This window comes from Trachypithecus francoisi, unplaced genomic scaffold (genome assembly GCF_009764315.1).
Source record: "Trachypithecus francoisi isolate TF-2019V2 unplaced genomic scaffold, Tfra_2.0 Lachesis_group8, whole genome shotgun sequence".
In the NCBI taxonomy this organism is placed as follows: domain Eukaryota; kingdom Metazoa; phylum Chordata; class Mammalia; order Primates; family Cercopithecidae; genus Trachypithecus; species Trachypithecus francoisi.
Genome location: NW_022681473.1, coordinates 64,649,452 through 64,670,933, shown reverse-complemented (window position 1 = coordinate 64,670,933; position 21,482 = coordinate 64,649,452). Strand labels below are relative to the sequence as shown.

The 21,482-nt window shown below is 43.7% G+C and overlaps 1 protein-coding gene across 2 annotated transcripts in view; it reads right to left on the bottom strand.

The window, feature by feature from the left end:
• The window catches only part of MRPL48 (mitochondrial ribosomal protein L48), a 92,546-nt gene that overhangs the window by 48,862 nt on the left and 22,202 nt on the right, over positions 1-21,482 (bottom strand). For both annotated transcript variants that reach the window (XM_033207612.1, XM_033207613.1), the window contains exon 4: positions 1,456-1,544. In XM_033207612.1, the coding sequence (XP_033063503.1) occupies positions 1,456-1,544 (89 nt within the window). The remainder of the gene's footprint in view (positions 1-1,455; positions 1,545-21,482) is intronic.

The following is a 21,482-nucleotide window of genomic DNA, read 5'->3' as shown; positions in this document are numbered from 1 at the left end:
AACAGAAAAAACCAAACACCGCATGTTCTCACTCATAGGTGGGAACTGAACAATGAGATCACTTGGACTCGGGAAGGGGAACATCACACACTGGGGCCTATCATGGGGAGGCGGGAGGGGGGAGGGATTGCATTGGGAGTTATACATGATATAAATGATGAATTGATGGGTGCTGTCGAGTTGACGGGTGCAGCACACCAACATGGCACAAGTATACATATGTAACAAACCTGCACGTTATGCACATGTACCCTAGAACTTAAAGTATAATAAAAAAAAAAAAAAGAAAAAAGAAAAAAAAAAAGAATCAGTTATTTGGCTGAAAATATCAATCTACCTCTACTTGCCACAACTCATTCACTCAACTAAACTGAATTATCATTTCCATTATGAAGTCCATACTGAACTAAGTACACTACTAGGAAGATTTTTTTTAAGTATTACAAATAATAAAATCAGGCCGGGCCCAGTGGCTCATGCCTATAATCCCAATGCTTCCGGAGGCTGAAGCAGGAGGATCACTTGAGGCCAGGAGCCTGAGACCAGCCTGGGCAATACAGCAAGACCCTGTCTCTATTAAAAAAATTTTATTAGATGGGCATGGTGGCGAGAGCCTGTAGTACCAGCTACTTGGGAGGCTGAGGTGGGAGGATTCCTTGCGCCTAGGAGATCAAGGCCGCAGTGAGCCGTGATCATGCCACTGCACTCCAGCCTAGGTGACAGAGCAAGACCCTCAAAAAAAAAAAAAAATTTCAAACCATTTGCTTTTTACTATGATAACCTGGCCTAGGGATAAGATTGGAAGTTGGTAGAAGTATCTCCAGTCTGGAAATTCCAAACTAATAATGTTATGCCCAGACCGTTTATTCCCCGAAGAAGACCACCAGAGTCCAGAGTCAAAGCCAAGCGGCAAGGATCTTTACTGCAAGTTCGAACTTGGTCCCTCTGCTCCACAGCATACAAGAGGGCCCCGAACCATGCATGTGCTCGCTTTTTATAGCCCGATGTAAACAGGATATGTAAGGTTACAGAGAAACAAGGCAATTCTTTGGGTTACAGCATTACAATTGGTTAACATTTTAAGTTATACACTTAGCAGTTTTTTTATTGGTTCCCGCGCTTTCAGTAAAACGGTTGTGACCTTATCGGGGATTCTCCAGGTGGTGTTTTTCTAAAGTTGAGACAAATGGAGGAATGTTTGCACTGGGTCCAGGAAGTTGAGACAAATGGGGGAATGTTTGCACTGGGCCCAGGACTGAGATATATGGAGGAATGTGTTTGTACTGGGCCCAGGACTGAGATATATGTTTGATTTCTTACAATAACTGGCAAGGATTAAGGAGGCAACTCTATCATTTCTAGTTCCAATATTATCCAAACTATACATATCTGATCGTCAGGTTTTTGCAAAAGCTGCACGTTACCCTTTTCCAAAAGACTCCCCCTGCCCCTTACCTCTTCTGCTTTAATTAAGTGCTTGTATTTTCCAATGCCATGGGTGGGCTTTGTCTTGTAGGGCTGACTGGTACTTAGTAGAATTCCACCTAAAAGAGAGAAAATAAGACAAACCTGTTTTTTTGTTGTTGCTATTATTGTTGTTTTTTAAGAGACAGGGTCTTGCTCTGTCACCCAAGCTGGGGTGTAATGCCATCTCATAGCTCATTGCAGCCTCAAACTCCTAAGTACAAGATAGTCTCCTGCCTTGGCCCACCCCCCAACCCCTGACCCCAAGTAGCTGGGACTACAGGCATGTGCTACCATGCCCAGTTAGTATTTTTATTTTTTGTAGAGCTGGAGTCTTGCTATGTTGCCCAAGCTGGTCTGGAACTCCTTCCACCTCAGCCTCCCAGGGTGCCAGGATTACAGGTGTGAGCTACCATGCCTAGCCTGGACTACAAATTAAAAAAAAAAAAAAAAAAAAAAAATATATATATATATATATAAAACACAAGGTAACCGTAAGGATTTTTAAAAATAATCTCAGAGTAGAAATCTTTCTAAGCATGAAACAAAATCTAGAAATCAAATATTAATAAACTTAGCTATATAAAAAGTTAAAACTTCTGTTCAACAAAAAACAAAAACAAAAAATAAAGTTAGATGACTAGAAAAAGTACAAAGCACATGTAACAGAAAAATGCTCATTTCCTTAACATACAAAAACTATATTAAAACCTCTTTCTAAGCTCCTCTAGGGACACAGAGATGATTTGAGGGGACAAATTCTCCACTGCAATACTGGGAAGATTTGGTGGTAGCTGACCTCTTGTTGGTTTAAAGGGCCATAGATATTTATTGATCCTGAACTGATTCTCAGTTTATCCCCTTATTCACTCCTTTTGGCTCCTAGAATATGCCCAATCCCCACTAATCTTTCTTTGAGAAATTCTCTCCTGATAAAGCCACTGGCAGTAAGGAGATAAAATACATTCTCAGAGGGTTCTCATCTCTTCTTGTTCCTCAACAGGCAATAATCCTTTTGAGGTTTTCTTTTTTTCTTTTGAAAAAAAAATCCTTTTCCCCGCCCTTTTGAAGTTTTCTAACTGTGACTGTATAGAGAAAGAGACAGGCAGCAAAAATAGCCAACAAAGAGGAAGAGCATAGAGCTCCATAAAGTTTTTTTTTTTTTGAGATAGAGTCTCGTTCTGTAACCCAGGCTGGAGTGCAATGGCACGATCTCAGCTCACTGCAACTTCCGCCTCCCAGGTTCAAGTGATTCTCCTGTCTCAGCCTCCTGAGTAGCTGGGATTACAGGCACGTGCCACCACACCCGGCTAATTTTTCTATTTTCAGTAGAGTCGGGGTTTCAGCATGTTGGTCAGGCTGGTCTCGAACTGACCTCGTGATCCGCCTGCCTTGGCCTCCCAAAGTGCTGGCACTGCAGGCGTGAGCCACCGCGCCCAGCCATAAAGTTTTACAAAACATCTAACTTGATTTATTTGTGCTGATCTGAAAACAGCCTCCAACAAATATCGTTAAGTGAACAACAAAAGAAACAAACCGAAACTGTAGGACAGTATATAGGTATGCTACTAATGGATTAAAAAAATTGGGTCTTGGCCAGGTGCGGTGGCTCACGCCTGTAATCCCAGCACTTTGGGAGGCCAAGGCGGGAGGATCACGAAGTCAGGAGTTCAAGACCTGACCAACATGGTGAAACCCCATCTCTACTAAAACTACAAAAATTAGTTGGGCATGGTGGCACACAGCTACTCAGGAGGCTGAGGCAGGAGAACTGCTTGAACCCAGGAGGCGGAGGTTGCAGTGAGTTGAGATCATGCCACTGCACTCCAGCCTGGGTGTCAGACCGAGGCTTCCTCTCAAAAAAAAAAGGGGGGGGTCTTTACATACATATACATTGTGGTAGACCCAGGGAGGTAGACCCAGATAGCTAGAGTGGTAGCATGTGTCCGTAGTCCCAGCTATGGGCAAAAGAGAGAGAGATCAGACTGTTAATGTGTCTATATAGAAAGAAGTAGACATAAGAGACTCCATTTTGTTCTGTATTTGAGATGCTGTTAATCTGTGACCTTACCCCCAACCCTGTCCTTGCAAGAGACATGTGCTGTGGTGACTCAAGGTTTAATGGATTTGGGGCTGTGCAGGATGTGCTTTGTTAAACAAGTGCCTGAAGGCAGTATGCTTGTGAAAAGTCATCACCATTCTCTTAATCTCAAGTACCCAGATTCACATACACTGCTGAAGGGAAGGTTGCAGGGACCTCTGCCTAGGAAAGCTAGGTATTGTCCACGGTTTCTCCCCCATGTGATAGTCTGAAATATGGCCTCGTGGGAAGGGAAAGACCTGATTGTCCTCCAGCCAGACACCCGTGAAGGGTCTGTGCTGAGGAGGATTAGTATAAGAGGAAAGAAGGCCTCTTGGCAGTTGAGATAGAGAAAGGCATCTGTCTCCTGCTCATCCCTGGGCAATGGAACTGGAACGTCTCGGTGTAAAACCCGATTGTATGTTCTATTTACTGAGATGGGAGAAAACTGCCTTAGGTCTGGAGATGGGACATGCAAGAGGCAATGCTGCTCTTTATGAACTGAAAATGTTTATGGAGATGTTTGCATATGCACATCAAGGCACAGCACTTTTCCTTAAACTTATTCATGTCACAGAGATCTTTATTCATATGGCTTTCTGCTGACCTTCTCCCTACTATGACCCTATAGCCCTGCCACTTCCCCTTTTTCAAGATGGTAAAGATAATGATCAATAAATACTGAGGGAACTCAGAGACCGGTCCCTTGGGCCCACTTTTCTTTCTCTGTGTCTCTTTTCTCAGGTCTCTCGTTCCACCTGATGAGAAATGCCCACAGGTGTGGAGGGGCAGGCCACCCCTTCACCAGCTACTCAGGAGGCTGAGGCAGGAGGATTGCTTGAGATCAGAAGTTTGACGCTGTAATGCAAATAGCTGCTGCACTTCAGCCTAGGCAACATAAGGAGATCCTGTCTCTAAATTAAAAAAAATAAAAATAAAAAGGAAAAGAAAAGATGGGTAGAGATAAGAAACTGAAATCAGATCAGGTCTCGCTATATTTTTGTATTCTAGAAATTCAAGTGTTATAACCTAGTGGTTATGGACACAGGCTGTTTAGTCAGATAGACCTGAGTTTAAATAGAAGTCTCACCTGTTACTTTCTGGTTACTTTCAGCGAAGTTTTTTGAGCTACTGTTTCTTCTTTATTTATAAATGAGGATAACAAAGAGGGTTAAAGGATAACATGTGTATGTGTGTATATCTATATGTATGTGTATGTGGCATCAAGATATGGGCAGCAAGTCCTTCCTTGAAGAGGGATCTTCAAGCTGCTGTGGTCCTGCCCTTATTTCTTCAGTGTCACCACTCTGTGGGGGACTAAACACAAGATGGTGTGAAGAAGTCTAAGTCAGTGGTCCCCAACCTTTTTGGCACTAGGGACCAATTTCACAGAAGACAATTTTTCCACAGATGTGAGGAGTGGGGAAATGGTTTTGGGATGATTCAAGTGTGTTACATTTATTGTGTACGTTATTTATATTATTACATTGTAATATATAATGAAATAATTATACAATTCACCATAATGTAGAAATCAGTGAGACCCCTGAGCTTGTTTTCCCGCAACTAGACGGTCCCATCTGGGGATGATGGGAGACGGTGATAGAACATCAGGCATTAGATTCTCATAAGTAGTGCTCAACCTGGATCCCTCATATGTGCAGTTCACAATAGAGTTCATGCTCCTATGAGAACCTAATGCCACAGCTGATCTGAGATGAGACAGAGCTCAGGTGATAACTTGAGTGATGGGGAGAGGCTGGGAGTGGCTGTAAATACAGATGAAGCTTCCCTGGCTCACCTGCCCCTCATTTCCTGCTGTGTGGCCTGGTTCCTAACAGGTCACAGACCACTTACTGGTCCATGGCCTGGGGTTTGGGGATTCCTGATCTAAGTGACATCAAGTGAAAGTTTTCTTAGGCCTCTCTTTTCAGAAATGGGCTTCCAAGCAGGTTTGCTGTGTGTGAGGCCTATCAGAGACAGTCCTGGCTTCAGAGAACTTCCCTACATTTACAATCCACACTATTTCATCAAGACAACCCAGAAATATCATGGATCCCTTCCACAATATGCATTAGCCCACATTTACAATTTCATGCCAATAACTGTATAGACACTGAGACAGTTACAAATAAAATATGCTACTTTTCCCTTGAGATACTCAAGGTATACTATGAAAGGAAGATGGGAAAGCAGATAATCACCTTACGGTGTACTAAGTACTTTAATGGACATGTGAGCAATGTCATAGGTGCTCAGAGGAAGAAAAAAGTAACTCTGCCTTTGGGGTGGGGCTGCAGGGTGCAGGGAAATAGGTTCAGAAGAGGCAATAGCTGCATTCTTGAAAGCAGAGTAAGAGTTTACCATGTAAGGAATAGGGAGGTATTTTTGGCTAGAAGTTCCCAAAGAGCACAGAATATAACCAAGGTATCTTCCTGACTGCCGCCCCAGTTTCATCTCTCTGAATCTGACCTTTTGCAACTTTGGGCTCTAGACTCTCCAGCCTGAGGACCCAACCATGGAGCTGATATCCAAATCTCTTTGATGGGTATACAGTGATCCTCAGGTCAGGGCCTTGCAAATGAATCTCATCGAAGAAGATTTTATTATGACTCAAAATAAGAGCTCCTAAAAAGCACTGAACTCTCCAAAGTATAATCATCCATTCAACAAATATTTATTATTACCTATCAAGGTAGGCAGCAAAAATTATACTGCACAACCATATGAATGGCACACACCAGAGTTGTGCAGTGTACAACCAACCTAATATCCATGGCAGGCTTGACAGGTAACATGCATTGCCCTAAAAGCTGGGGCTATAACAATGAACAAAGGCTAAGTCCCTGCAATACAGAACCTGCCACCTAGGGAGACAGACAATAATATCAATGCAAGGTGATAAAGGCTGTCTATAAGCACTGTTCCCGGGAGGGGCACACGAAGAACTTGAGTGTCAGGAAAGGATTCTTAGAGTGGGTGGCTTTTAAGTAAAACTTCAAGGATAAGTAGGAGTTAGGAGAAAACATGGTATAGGCAGAGAAAGAGCCAGAGAGAATTTTAAAGTAGAGCATGAGGATCAGGGTGGCAAGAGATGAACTTAGAGAAGGCAAAGTTTAGGAAGGGCTTAATTATTGAGTACTAATGATATCCCAGGCACTGTGCAAAGGGTTGGGGACAAGGCCAATAAAACTCTGCTTATGGAGATTATAGTCTAGTGGGAGGAGAGAATCATTAGACTTACAGTCACAAAGTAAATATAAGATTACAAATTGTGGCCAGGTGTGGTAGCTCATGCCTGTAATCTCAACACTTTGGGAGGCTGAGGCAGGAGGATCACTTGAGGCCAGGAGTTTAAGACCAGCTGGGCAATATAGAAGAGACCCTGTCTCTACAAAAAGGAAAAAAAAAAAATTAGCTGCACATGGTGGCATGTGCCTATAGCCCTAGCTACTCAGGAGGCTGCAATGGGAGGATTGCTTGAGCCCAGTTCAAGGCTGCAGTGAACTATTATCATGCTGCTGCACTCCAGTGTGGGCAACAGAGCAAGACCCTCTCTCCTATAAAAAGTAATTACAAATTCAGATAAGTGATAAAAACAAAAAGCACAGGGATGGCTATGGTGATACAACAAGTAGACCTATTTTTAGAACAGAATATCAGGGAAGGCCTCTGTGAAAAAATGAGATTTTAACTGAAACCAGAATTCAGAAGAAAATTATAATAGTGGTTATCCCCAGGGGGGATAGTGGGGGGGGGAAGTGGCTAGAAAGGCAAGAGAGTTACTTTATTCCTTTGCACCTTTTAAAATCTGTTCCTTGTATATATGTATTATCCACTCAAAAATAAATAAATAAAGTAAGATATTGGAAAGGCAAACAGAAGTGTCCTGGATGAAAAAAATGGAGGATGGGGTGTTTCAGGTAGAGGAAACAGCATGTGTAAAGGCCCTAATGTAACACACAGCTTGGGACATTCAAGGAACAGAAAAGCCGTCAGTGTGACTGAAGCAAAGTGAGAGGGACAGAATGCACCTAAGATATGAGAGTGGGCTGGGCAAAGTGGCTGACACCTATAATCGCAGCATTTTGGGAGGCTAGGGCGGGTGATCACTTGAGGTCATGAGTTTGAGACCAGCCTGGCCAACATGGTGAATCCCTGTCTCTACTAAAAATACAAAAGTTAGCCGGGTGTGATGGTACATGCCTGTAGCCCCTACTACTCAGGAAGCTGAGGCAGGAGAATCACTTGAACCTGAGAGGTGGAGTTTGCAGTGAGCAGAGACTGAGCCACTGTACTCCAGCCTGGGTGACAGAGTGAAACATTGTCTCAAAAAAGAAAGAAACCAGAGTGAGTAGTGGTCGGAATCAACCACCGTGCTGGGCCTTGTTAAAGGTGTGGATTTCATCCCGAACAGTCATAAGCAGGGAAAGCATGTCTGATATATGTTTTTAAAAGATCATTTTGGTTGTTATGTGAAGGGAGTGGGGAGATTAGATTGGTAGCCCCTGCTAAGTTGTTGATCTGCACCTACACCCTCCAACATCCCTCTCCTCTATTCCTCCCTTGAGAACTGACAGATTAATCCTTTTATTTTTATTTTTTATTTTTTTGGAGACGGAGTCTTGCTCTGTCGCCCGGGCTGGAGTGCAGTGGCCGGATCTCAGCTCACTGCAAGCTCCGCCTCCCGGGTTTACGCCATTCTCCTGCCTCAGCCTCCGGAGTAGCTGGGACTACGGGCGCCCGCCACCTCGCCCGGCTAGTTTTTTGTATTTTTTTAGTAGAGACGGGGTTTCACCGTGTTCGCCAGGATGGTCTCGATCTCCTGACCTCGTGATCCGCCCGTCTCGGCCTCCCAAAGTGCTGGGATTACAGGCTTGAGCCACCGCGCCCGGCGATTAATCCTTTTAAAATAAAAATCTAATCATGTTACTCTCATTAACTCTTTATTTATTACACACACACAATTGTTTGTTTGCTTGTTTTGAGACAGGATCTTGCTCTGTTGCCCAGGCTGGGGGGCAATAGCACGATCTCGGTCACTGTAACCTTGACCTCCCTGGGCTCAGGTGATCCTCCCATCTCAACCTCCTGAGTAGCTGGTACTACAGGTGCGTGCCACCACACCAGGTTAATTTTTGGATTTCTTGTAGATATGCGGTTTTGCCATGTTGCCCAGGCTGGACAACTGTTTTAAAATATAGGTATTTACTATTTGTCAGGCACTATGCCAGGCACTCTAAAGACAACAATGAACAAGACAGAAGGTAAAATTTTGATGGTTTCTGCTGCCCAAAGTTTGAAATTCTTAGGTAAGCACTTAAGAATCTTGATTTTATAATCTAGATCTAACTATTTCATCTCATTCTCCCACTCCTCTAGATTTTTTAAACCCTGCTCCCCAGCCACAGAGCTACACTTGCCATTCTTGCCACAGTTCTCATGCCTCTGTGCCTTCCTCGGGTGTTTACCCTGCTGGGACTACACCTCTTAGACAGTGAAATTCTACACAGCCTCCAGAGCCAGCTCAAATGTTACCATCTCTGTGAAACTCTTTTGCTGCCCTAATACACAAAGATCAAGAGTTTAAATCATACTGATAGCTCTATCATGCCTCCATTATATAATAAAACATTTTGTGTAAATAAAAAAGAAAACTCATATGTCAATCACCATCTTTAAGTATTACATAGAAACTCAATCATCTATCTGTAATTTCAAAAAGCAGAACCAAAAAGGATATTTGAGATGATGACACATCGTAGGTGAAAGTACTGCAAATGTTTGCCTCAGCCTCTTATCTACTGGAATTCCTTGGCAAGGAGGCATTTTAAAATTCGGTTTGGAGTAATTCCTATAATTAGAGCAGCTGCTTAATTAAGAAGCTGGTTCAAACCACTGTTAAATGAACCATTCTCCCCTTAAATGAAAGGTTTTGGTCAAATTACCAGTGGTTAAACTGCTTAATTAGCCAGTTGTTTTAATTATAAAATTTACAAGTTTGAAAGCCTCTGATTTCCAGTAAGTTCAACTGAATTCTTTCCCCTGCGTCGTGCCAATAAGTGGGTTTCCTGCTATCACATTAACATTGCAGCCTCCTGAGAGAAAACGCAACTCTTCACTAACGAGACACAAAACCCCAGGGTTTCAAATGGAGGCTTTGAAAATCTTGGCCGGGCGCGGTGGCTCAAGCCTGTAATCCCAGCACTTTGGGAGGCCGAGACGGGCGGATCACGAGGTCAGGAGATCAAGACCATCCTGGCTAACACGGTGAAACCCCGTCTCTACTAAAAAAATACAAAAAACTAGCCGGGCGAGGTGGCGGGCGCCTGTAGTCCCAGCTACTCTGGAGGCTGAGGCAGGAGAATGGCATAAACCCGGGAGGCGGAGCTTGTAGTGAGCTGAGATCCGCCGCTGCACTCCAGCTCGGGCGACAGAGCGAGACTCCGTCTCAAAAAAAAAAAAAAAAAAAAAGAAAATCTTTCAGTTATCACAATTGTAAGACATAATCACGCACTGACGTTTCGCACAGCATTCTCCTTTCCTTTACATATGCCAGAGACAACTGTCCTTCAGTGTTCTTGTTTATTAAACTGAGAACTAAACCCATCAATCCAGGATGGGGATAAACAACTTTGTTTTAATTATTTCTCATTCTGAATTGGGATAAGCATTTTTTAGCAGGGCTATGCAGGTAGGGAAAGAAAAAAATTGGGGTAGCCCCAGCCAAGAAGCTAATTACAGGTTATTCTCTCCACTCAACAGACTGTAAGGCCCTCCAGGGCAGAAAAAATGCCATCACCTGGCAAACAGTATGTGCTCGGTAAGTGTATATTTATAAACAAAACAAAACAAAAATGGTTCTCAAGATATTTTACCAAAACAATCTGCAATGATTTGTCCCTGGCAGTTGCCCACATTTTTCAAAATTTCTTTTCAAATTTCTTTCAGCTGTTCTAATTACACTGAACTACTTGGATCTGAATATACCATGCTTCTCTGCTTCTACCTTTTTATTCATGCTGTAATGAGAGCACTCTAAGTTCCCTTCATCTAGTCTCTTTAGATCTAGTTTTATATATTTATTTCTGTCTATTTATATTTAAATCAATAAGAAAAAGGTGGTCACCACGATCAAGCCCCTCCTTGGAGAGAGCAGCTAGAATGGTCCCCAGAGCCCATATACGGAGTGGATAGGTGAAGGCAGGAATGGGGCATTTTCCCTACTCTTGCTTTCTGAGTATCATTGTAATTCCATTTTGAAATTTCTGACTTTAAAGTTATCTCAGGCTGGGTGCAGTGGCTGACACCTGTAATCCCAACACTTTGGATGGCTGAGATGGGAGGATTACTTGAGGCCAGGAAATCAAGACCAGCCTAGGCAACACAGCAAGACCCTGTCTCCACAAAAAATTGAAAAAATAAAAAATTAGCTGGGCATGGTAGCGCATACCTGTAATCCCAGCTACTCAAAAGGCTGAGGCAGGAGGACTGCTTGAACCCAGGAGTTCGAGGCTGCAGGGAGCTATGATCATGCCACTGTACTCAAGCCTGGACTACAAGCAAGACCCTCTCTCTTTCAAAAACAAAAACAACAACAAAAATATATATCTGAAAGAACCTATAAAAAATGCCAACAAAGCTGTGTGCTTTCAAGTGGAAATTATCTTGGTGAGCCAACATTAGTGAGTTATTCTGGGCCTTGGAACCTTCTAGGGACTAGTATTCTCCAACCACAGTTGAAACATGGGCAAAGAAAAGAATAAATAAATAGCAAGCAAATGTACAAAAATATGTTCAACCAACTAGTAATCAAAGACATGAAAACTGCAAACACAAGGGAAAGTATATTTTAACCTACAATATTAGCAAATATTAAAAACAATACTTGATGTTGATGAGTATATAAAAAAGGATTCTCAAAGAGAGGAGTAAAAAATGGTGCCATCTTTCTGGACAGCAATTTAGTAACACACATCAATCAATAGCTTTAAAAGTGTGTGTTTCCTTTGACCCAACAGTTCTACTTTCAGAAATGTACCCTAAGTAATCAGACAATGGCACAAATATTATTGCACAAGAATGTTCATCACAGTGTTGTTTCCATTGCAAAATCTTGGTAACAACTTACATTTCTCCAAATAGAAAAATGTTGAAAAAATTATACTCCTATCCCCACATATCTTTTCAAAAGGATTCCTATTGCATCTTTTACAATAGCAATTTAACATGGCCTATTTGATGCCAACTTCAAAAACAAAATAAACAGGCTGGGCCTGGTAGCTCACGCCTGTAATCCCAGCACTTTGGGAGGCCCAAGCGGGTGGATCACCCGAGGTCAGGAGTTACAGACCAGCCTAGACAACACGGTGAAACCCCGGCTCTATTAAAAAAAATACAAAAACAATTAGCCAGGCATGGTAGCACACACCTGTAATCCCAGCTGCTCAGGAGGCTGAGGCAGGAGAATCACCTGAACCTGGGAGCTGGAGGTTGCAGTGAGCCGAGATGGCACCAGTGCACTCCAGCATGGAGTGATACTCCATCTAAAAAATAAATAAATAAAATAAATAAAAAATGACCTCTGAATTAGGTAGCTACCAGATATTAAAATATACTACAGGTTGGGTGCGGTGGCTCACGCCTATAATCCCAGCAATCTGGGAGGCAATGCAGGCAGATCACCTAAGGTGGAGAGTTCGAGACTAGCCTGGCCAACATGGAGAAACCCTTTACTAAAAATACAAAATTAGCCAGGCATGGTGGCCCATGCCTGTAATTCCAGCTACTCAAGAGACTGAGGCAGGAGAACTGCTTGAACCGGGAAGCAGAGGTTGAGGCTGGCCAAGATCGTGCCATTGCACTCTAGCCTGGTCAACAAGAGAAAAACTCCATCTCAAAAATAAAAAACTAAAATATACTATAAAACTATAGTAACCAAAAAGCTTTAAAACAATTTCATACTGAAAGAAATCAGGCACATTCCTCAGTCCTGGGCCCAGTACAAACACCATATATCTCTCAATTTCCTGGGCCCAGTACAAACAACATATATCTCTCATACCTCTCAACTTCCTGAGCCCATTACAAACACGTCCCACCATATATCTCAACTTTAGAAAAACACCACCTGGAAACATCCCTGATAACGACACAGCTGTTTGTAGTTTTACTGAAAGCACGGGAACCAATAGATCACCGCTAAATGTATAACTTAATATGTTAACCAATTGTAATGCTATAACCTAAAGAATTCCCTTGTTCCTCTGTAACCTTACAAGTCCTATTTACATCGGGCTATAAAAAGCGAGCGCACGCATTGTTCGGGGCCCTCTTGTATGTTGTGGAACGGAGGGACCAAGTTCGAACTTGCAGTAAAGATCCTTGCCGCTTGGCTTTGACTCTGGACTCTGGTGGTCTTCTTCGGGGAATAAACGGTCTGGGCATAACAATACTGGCATCAAATATATATACAGATTAATAAAACAAAATGAAGTTTAAAAAGTAGTTCCAAGCCAGGCCCAGTGGCTCATGCCTGTGAACCCAGAGGTATGAGAAGCAAAGGCAGGAGGACTGTTTAAGCTCAGGACTTCAAGACCAGCCTGGGCAACACAGGGAGACCCTGTCTCTATAAAAACAATAAAAACTAAAAGTCAGGCATGGTAGTCCCACACAGGCCTGTAGTCCCAGCTACTGAGGAGGCTGACGTGGGAGGATGGCTCGAACATGGGAGGTTGAAGCTGCAGTAAGCTGTGATGGTGCCACTACACTCCAGCCCGGGTGACAGAGTGAGCAGTCCCAGCACTTTGGGAGGCCAAGGCAGGAGGATTACATAGTGAGACCTAGTCTCTGTTTAAAATTTTTTAAGTAAACAAACAAATAAACAAACAAAAAATATCCCTAGACTTCGGCTGGGTGTTGTGGCTCACACATGTAATCTCAGCACTTTGGGAGGCCAAGGTGGAAGGATCCCTAGAACCTAGGAACTCAAGACTGTGGTGAACTGTGATGGCATCAAAGTCTGGGCAGCAAAGAGAGATCCTGACTCTAAATAAAAAATTTTTAAATCCCAGATTTATACAGGAACTTAGAATATGATAAAGGTTACATTCTCAAACTTCCTGGAAAAACATGGATTTTTTTTTTTTCTTTTTTTGAGATGGAGTTTCGCTCTTGTTGCCCAGGCTGGAGTGCAATAGCGTGGTCTTGGCTCACCGCAACCTCCACCTCTCAGGTTCAAGCGATTCTCCTGCCTCAGCCTCCTGAGTAGCTGAGATTACAGGAGCACCACCACACCCGGCTAATTTTTCTATTTTTAGTAGAGATGGGGTTTCACCATGTTGGTCAGGCTGGTCGTGAACTCCTGACCTCAGGTGATCCACCCACCTCGAACTCCCAAAGTGCTGGGATTATAAGCACCAGCCACAGTGCCCAGCCAAAAACGTGGATATTTTAATAAATGTTGAAACAACTGACTTCATTCATTCATTAAGGGGGAGAAACTGTATCCATGCCCCACTTATAATTCCAGATGGAACACTTATTTATTTCTTTATTAGACCAAGTCTTGCTCTGCCATCCAGGCTGACGTGCAGTGGCAAGACATCTCGACTCACTGCAGCCTCCGCCTCCCAGGTTCAAGGGATTCTTCTTCAGCTGCCTGAGTAGCTGGGATTACAGGCGTGTGGCAACCACACCCGGCTAATTTTTGTATTTTTAGTAGAGACAGAGTTTCGCCATTTTGACCAGGCTGGTCTGGAACTCCTGACCTCAAGTGATCCATCCGTCTCAGCCTCCCAAAGTGCCAGGATTACAGGCATAAGCCACCACGCCCAGCCTCACTTTTTTTTTTTCTTGAGACAGAGACTCTCTCCTGTCGCCTAGGCTTGAGTGCAATGGCGCCATCTTGGCTCACTGCAACCTCCGCCTCCCAGGTTCAAGCAATTCTCCTGCCTCAGCCTCCCAAGTAGTTGGTGTCTGGACGGAGGGAGGGAGGGAACAAAAGAACAAAGGGACTAAAATGGCGCATTTCCGGGTTCTTCATTGTCAACTTTCCTGCGCCTGGGAAAGACACAGGTCGCAGTCTGACGTCGGACGGAGAAAATCGAAACTTACCTAGCCGCACCTAACCGCCCCGCCCCCGACCCGCCTATGTCCCGCTCACTGCCCTCCCACTCCCAGGCCCAGGACATAAAAGCCGCTGCCGGCGGGCGCATGGCGCGAATTTCTTCGGCCCCTCGTAGGCGGGACCCAGGAACCTCGTCCGAGACCGCTGGAGTGACTTCCTCGGCCTCCGCCGCCGGAGACCGGTGAACCTCGCTTCCTCTTTCTTTACATTGGCTATGTAATAAAGTTTCCTTTTTTATCTGCCTACTTGCCTTTTCCTCTGGCGCGGGCTCTGGTGGTCGCATAAAACAAATCAGTTGGGATTCGGCATGCATCCCCGGGCCTGGCTAATTTTTGTATTTTTAGTTGAGATGGGGTTTCACCATATTGGCCAGGCTGGTCTCGAATTCCTGACCTCAGGTGATCCACCGGCCTCAGCCTCCTAAAGTGCTGGGATTACAGGCGTGAGCCACCGTGCCTGGCCTCACTCTTTTTTTTCTTTTTGAGACATGATCTTGTGCTATCACCCAGACTAGAGTACAGTGGCACAATCATAGCTCACTGCAACTTCAATCTAACTCATGCAATCCTCCCACCTCAGTCTTCTTCTTCTGAGTAGCTGGGACCACAGGCACTGGTTATCCCACCAGGCTAATTTTTTTTTTTTTTGAGACGGAGTCTGGCTCTGTTGCCTAGGCTGGAGTGCAGTGGCCGGATCTCAGCTCACTGCAAGCTCCGCCTCCCGGGTTCCTGCCATTCTCTGCCTCAGCCTCCGGAGTAGCTGGGACTACAAGTGCCCGCCACCTCGCCCAGTTAGTTTTTTTTGTATTTTTTAGTAGAGACGGGGTTTCACCATGTTAGCCAGGATGGTCTCGATCTCTTGACCTCGTGATCCGCCCATCTCGGCCCCCCAAAGTGCTGGGATTACAGGCTTGAGCCACCGCGCCCAGCCATTATTTTATTTTTTGTAGAGATAGGGTCTCCCTACTTTGTCCAGGCTGGTCTTGAACTCCTGGGTTCAGGTGATCTTCCCTTCAACCTCCCAAAGTGCTGAGGTTATAGGCGTAAGCCATTACACCTGGTCTGGACCACATATTTAAAAGAAAAAATATACATCAGAAGGTAACATGAAGGACTTTTCAAAATAATCTCAGAGTAGAAAACATCTTTTTAAGCATGAAACAAAATCTAGAAATCAAAGATTAATAAATATAACTATATAAAAATCTAAAGCTTCTGTTTAATAAAAAAACACAAAGTCCCAACTACTCAGGAGGCTGAGGCAGGAGAACCACTTGAACCCAACAGGCAGAGGTTGCAGTGAGCCGAGATCATGCCACTGCACTCTAGCCTGGGTGACAGAGTGAGACTCTCAAAAATAAATAAATAAATAAATAGGCAATTCCTTAGGAAAGAAATACAAATGGCAAATAACCATATGAAAAGATGACAAACTCAAGACACGCAAATTAAAACGACACATAATTTTCACTAACAAAAAAAAAAATTATTTTTTTAGGCCAGGTGCAATGGCTCACACTTGTAATTTTAGCACAATGGGAGGCCGAGGTGGGTGAATCACCTGAGGTCAGGAGTTAGAGACCAACCTGGCCAACATGGTGAAACTCTGTCTCTACTAATAAATACAAAAAGCCACGCATGGTGGTGCATGCCTGTAGTCCCATCTACTTGGGAGGCTGAGGCAGGGGAATCTCTTGAACCCAGGAGGTAGAAGTTGCAGTGAGCCAAGATCGTGCCACTGTACTCCAGGCTGGGTGACAGAACGTGTCTCAGTCTCAAAAAAAAAAAAAAGGCCGGGCGCGGTGGCTCACACCTGTAACCCCAGCACTTTGGAAGGCCGAGGCAGGCGGATCACAAGGTCAGGAGATCGAGACCATCCTGGCTAACACGGTGAAACTCCGTCTCTACTAAAAATACAAAAAATTAGCTGGGCATGGTGGTGGGCACATGTAGTCCCAGCTACTCGGGAGGCTGAGGCAGGAGAATGGCATGAACCCAGGAGGCAGAGCTTGCAGTGAGCCGAGATCACACCACTGTACACCAGCCTGGGTGACAGAGCCAGACCCCATCTCAAAAAAAAAAAAAATACACATATATATATAGACATGGGATCCTGCTTTGTCACCCAGGCTAGAGTGTGGCATCTATTCACAGACAAAATGAAAGTGCAGTACAGTCTCAAACTCCTGGGCTCAAAGGACCATTCTGGGACTTCAGCTTTCCGTGGAGCTGGAACTACAAGTCCATGCCAGTGCTTCCAGCTAACAATAAATGTTTTATAAAACTCAGTTTGAGCCAGAAAATAGAAATGTAAATTAATACAACTTCTCTGGTGGATAGTCTGGCAATACTTATCAAAATCTCCAATTCATAATGCATTGACTCAGCAATTTCAATTCCAGGAATTTATCTTACAAATGTACAGGAACAAGTTTACAAAGACATATGAAAATGGCTGGTGTATCATTTTTTGAAACAGCAAAAAACTAAAAACAACCTAAATGTCCAGCATTAAGATATAGTCATACACACACATAATATAAATCTTCATATATATATAAAATCTTCCTGAAAGATACACAAGAAATTGCTATCAGTGGAGTTAAGATTGGGAAAGAGGGCCGGGAGCGGTGGCTCACGCCTGTAATCCCAGCACTTTGAGAGGCCGAGGAGGGTGGATCACGAGGTCAGGAGATCGAGACCATTCTGGCTAACATAGTGAAACCCCGTCTCTACTAAAAAATATACAAAATTAGCGGGCCATGGTGGTGGGTGCCTGTAGTCCCAGCTACTTAGGAGGCTGAGGCAGGAGAATGGCATCAACCCAGGAGGCGGACCTTGCAGTGAGCTGAGATCAGGCCACCGCACTCCAGTCTGGGCAACAGAGCAAGACTCCATCTCAAAAAAAAAAAAAAAAAAAGACTGGGAAAGGGGAATAAATTTAACTTTTCATCATATACCCTTCTGTACAGTTTAAGTTTATTCTTACCATATGCATCCATTTCAAATTTTTAACAGTTGAATATTTTAATAGTATTAGGTTGGTGCAAAAGTAAGTGCAGTTTTTGCCATTATTTTTACTTTTGCACCAACCTAATAATTTTTTTAAAAGACTTTCCTCAGAATATATACCAATTCAAAATAAACTTTGCCCATGGTTGAGGAGGGTAAGGGATAAGACCAAGGCTAGACAATAATGAGGACTTGAACATAGACCTTTTTGTTTGAATACCAAAAAGACAATGAAAGTCTGACAAAATGTTAATAGTTGCCAATTCTGGGTTTATTTGACATATTACTCTTTTACTTTTCTATATTTTTATATCTCTCAAAATAAAAAGTATAATTAAGAGAGAAACAATTTTTTAAAAAACCTTTCCTGCCCCCTACATCCCTCGTCAGTCCCTGCCAATATTTTCTTGACCCATTCAGTCTCAAACTTTATTAAAGCATTGTCTACAGTCGATTTTTCCTAAATCTTGGACTTTCATTCACTTGTCACCTCATGGTTAATTTCTACAACCCATCCACCCCACCTACCTAGACTACGCTCCAAGGTCACCAATGACCTCTAGATTGCTAAAATCCAAGTATACAATCATGTTCATGTTTTTCCTGATCTCTGAGTAGCACAGTTGAAACCGTAACATGGTTGGCCACTCTTTCCTTCTTGAAACGCTCTCCTCTTGCTTGCCATGATACTATACTATCAGGTTTTCTCCACTTTGGTCTCTCTTTCTCAGCTTCATTAGCCTTTCTCCCTCTACCCAGATTTTTAAGGTTGAAATTCCTCAGTATATGATCCCTGGGTCTCTTCTCCACCTTTTCTCCTTAAGTGATCACATTCATTCCCATGGCTTCAATTAAAATTGACAAAATAATAACTTTCATATTTATAGTTTCAACTCACACCTATATTTTTAGCTCAAGATCAGTGTATCCAATGGGTTGCTTAATATATTCTTTGCAGGCACTCCACTATCACAAAAACCACAGAAAACCAAACACCATATGTTCTCACTCATAAGTGGAGTTGAACAATGAAAACACATGGACACAGGGAGGAGAGCATCACATACCACGGCCTGTTGGGCGGTGGGGGGCTAGGGGAGGGATAACATTAGGAGAAATACCTAATGTAGGTGACGGGTTGATGGGTGCAGTAAACCACCAGGGCATGTGTATGCCTATGTAACAAAGCTGCACATTCTGCACATGTAACCCAGAACTTAAATTATAATTTTAAAAAAAAGGAAGAAAGAAAATATCCTTATTTCTAAAAACCCAAGCTAAAGTATTCAAGGGTAAAGTATCATGATGTCTGATTTTTAAAAAGCTAACATGAGGCCGGGCGCGGTGGCTCAAGCCTGTAATCCCAGCACTTTGGGAGGCCGAGACGGGCGGATCACGAGGTCAGGAGATTGAGACCATCCTGGCTAACACAGTGAAACCCCGTCTCTACTAAAAAATACAAAAACTAGCCGGGCGAGGTGGCGGGCGCCTGTAGTCCCAGCTACTCGGGAGGCTGAGGCAGGAGAATGGCGTAAACCTGGGAGGCGGAGCTTGCAGTGAGCTGAGATCCGGCCACTGCACTCCAGCCCGGGCGACAGAGCGAGACTCCGCCTCAAAAAAAAAAAAAAAAAAAAAAAAAAAAAGCTAACATGACAAAATGCTAACAAAAGTTAAATCTAAATGGTGGGTAAAGAAATGTTCATTGGTGGCCGGGCACGGTGGCTCAAGCCTGTAATCCCAGCACTTTGGGAGGCCGAGACGGGCGGATCACGAGGTCAGGAGATCGAGACCATCCTGGCTAACACGGTGAAACCCCGTCTCTACTAAAAAAATACAAAAAAAAATTAGCCGGGCGAGATGGCGGGCGCCTGTAGTCCCAGCTACTCGGGAGGCTGAGGCGAGAGAATGGCGTAAACCCAGGAGGCGGAGCTTGCAGTGAGCTGAGATCCGGCCACTGCACTCCAGCCTGGGCGACAGAGCGAGACTCCGTCTCAAAAAAAAAAAAAAAAAAAAGAAATGTTCATTGGGTTATTCCTGGAGAAAAAATAAGCTTCTAAAACTACTAAACAGCAAGGACAATACCCTCTTAATTTTGTAGCCCCAGCATCTAACACATGGTCTAATAAGATACATGCCTGTCAAGAGAATGTATAAATAAAAAGAAGTCCATTATTTTGAGATGCTGGGCTTCGGGTCCAGTAGAAATGGTGATTCCCTACACATTGCCGCCACCTTCTAAAATAATTAACATATGTAAAGCCTCTTCCACACTTCCTTGCACACAGTAGGCATCAAGTAAAAAATGTTAGTTCCCTTCCTTACTTCCATTCCTTTATCTCTGATACTTGTTAGACACATGACAAACATCACTAAAATCCAACAACTCCATTGAAATTTCTCACATAATAGACAAAGCAAAAATGGCAAGTAATTGGATTGAAACAGAGATGGAAATCCATTGAGTTAATCAGACTGAATGGACATTCATTTTGGATTAAACAGTGTGAGAAAAGTCCTAGCCTGATGACGGACATACAAGACAGGTCTAGAATAGTAGCAGTATTAATAATAACAATTACAGCTGCTACTTTTTGAGCATTTTATATCTTTTTTTTTTTTTTTTTTTGAGACGGAGTCTCGCTCTGTCGCCCAGGTTGGAGTGCAGTGGTGCGATCTTGGCTCACTGCAAACTCCACTTCTGGGATTCAAACAATTCTCCTGCCTCAGCCTCCCAAGTAGCTGGGACTACAGGTGCCCGCCACCACACCCGGCTAATTTTTTGTATTTTTAGTAGAGAGACAGGGTTTCACCGTGTTAGCCAGGATGGTCTTGATCTCCTGACCTCATGATCCGCCTGCCTTGGCCTCCCAAAGTGCTGGCATTACAGGCATAAGCCACTGTACCCAGCCAAGCACTTTATATCTTTTATCTCACTGAATCTTCAAATGGTACGCTTCAGTTTGTATTATAATTATCCTCTTTTCTTAATTTTTTTAAATTTTTTTTTCCCAGTCCCTAGACCTGTGAGAAATAAATATCTGTTGTTTATTTTATTTATTTTTTTTTTGAGTTTTTTTTTTTTATTATACTTTAAGTTCTAGGGTACATGTGCATGACGTTTATATCATGTATAACTCCCCAATGCAATCCCTCCCTCCTCCCCCCTCCCCATGATAGGCCCCAGTGTGTGATGTTAAATTTTTTTTTTTTATTTAAGAGACAGGGTCTTGCTCCATCACCCAGGCTGCATGCAGTGCAGTGGCATGTTCACAGCTCACTGTAATCTGGGCTCAAGCAATCCTCCTGCCTTAGCCTCCGGAGTAGGTAGGATCACAAGCCTGTGCCACCGTGCCTGGTTAATTTTTTTAAAAAAATTTGTAGGCTGGGCGCGGTGGCTCAAGCCTGTAATCCCAGCACTTTGGGAGGCCGAGACGGGCGGATCACGAGGTCAGGAGATCGAGACCATCCTGGCTAACACTGTGAAACCCTGTCTCTACTAAAAAATACAAAAAACTAGCCGGGCGAGGTGGCGGGCACCTGTAGTCCCAGCTACTCGGGAGGCTGAGGCAGGAGAATGGCATAAACCCGGGAGGCAGAGCTTGCAGTGAGCTGAGATCCGGCCACTGCATTCCAGCCCGGGCGACAGAGCGAGACTCCGTCTCAAAAAAAAAAAAAAAAAATTTGTAAAGACAAAAAAATTAGCCGGGCGAGGTGGCGGGCGCCTGTAGTCCCAGCTGCTCGGGAGGCTGAGGCAGGAGAATGGCGTGAACCTGGGAGGCGGAGCTTGCAGTGAGCCGAG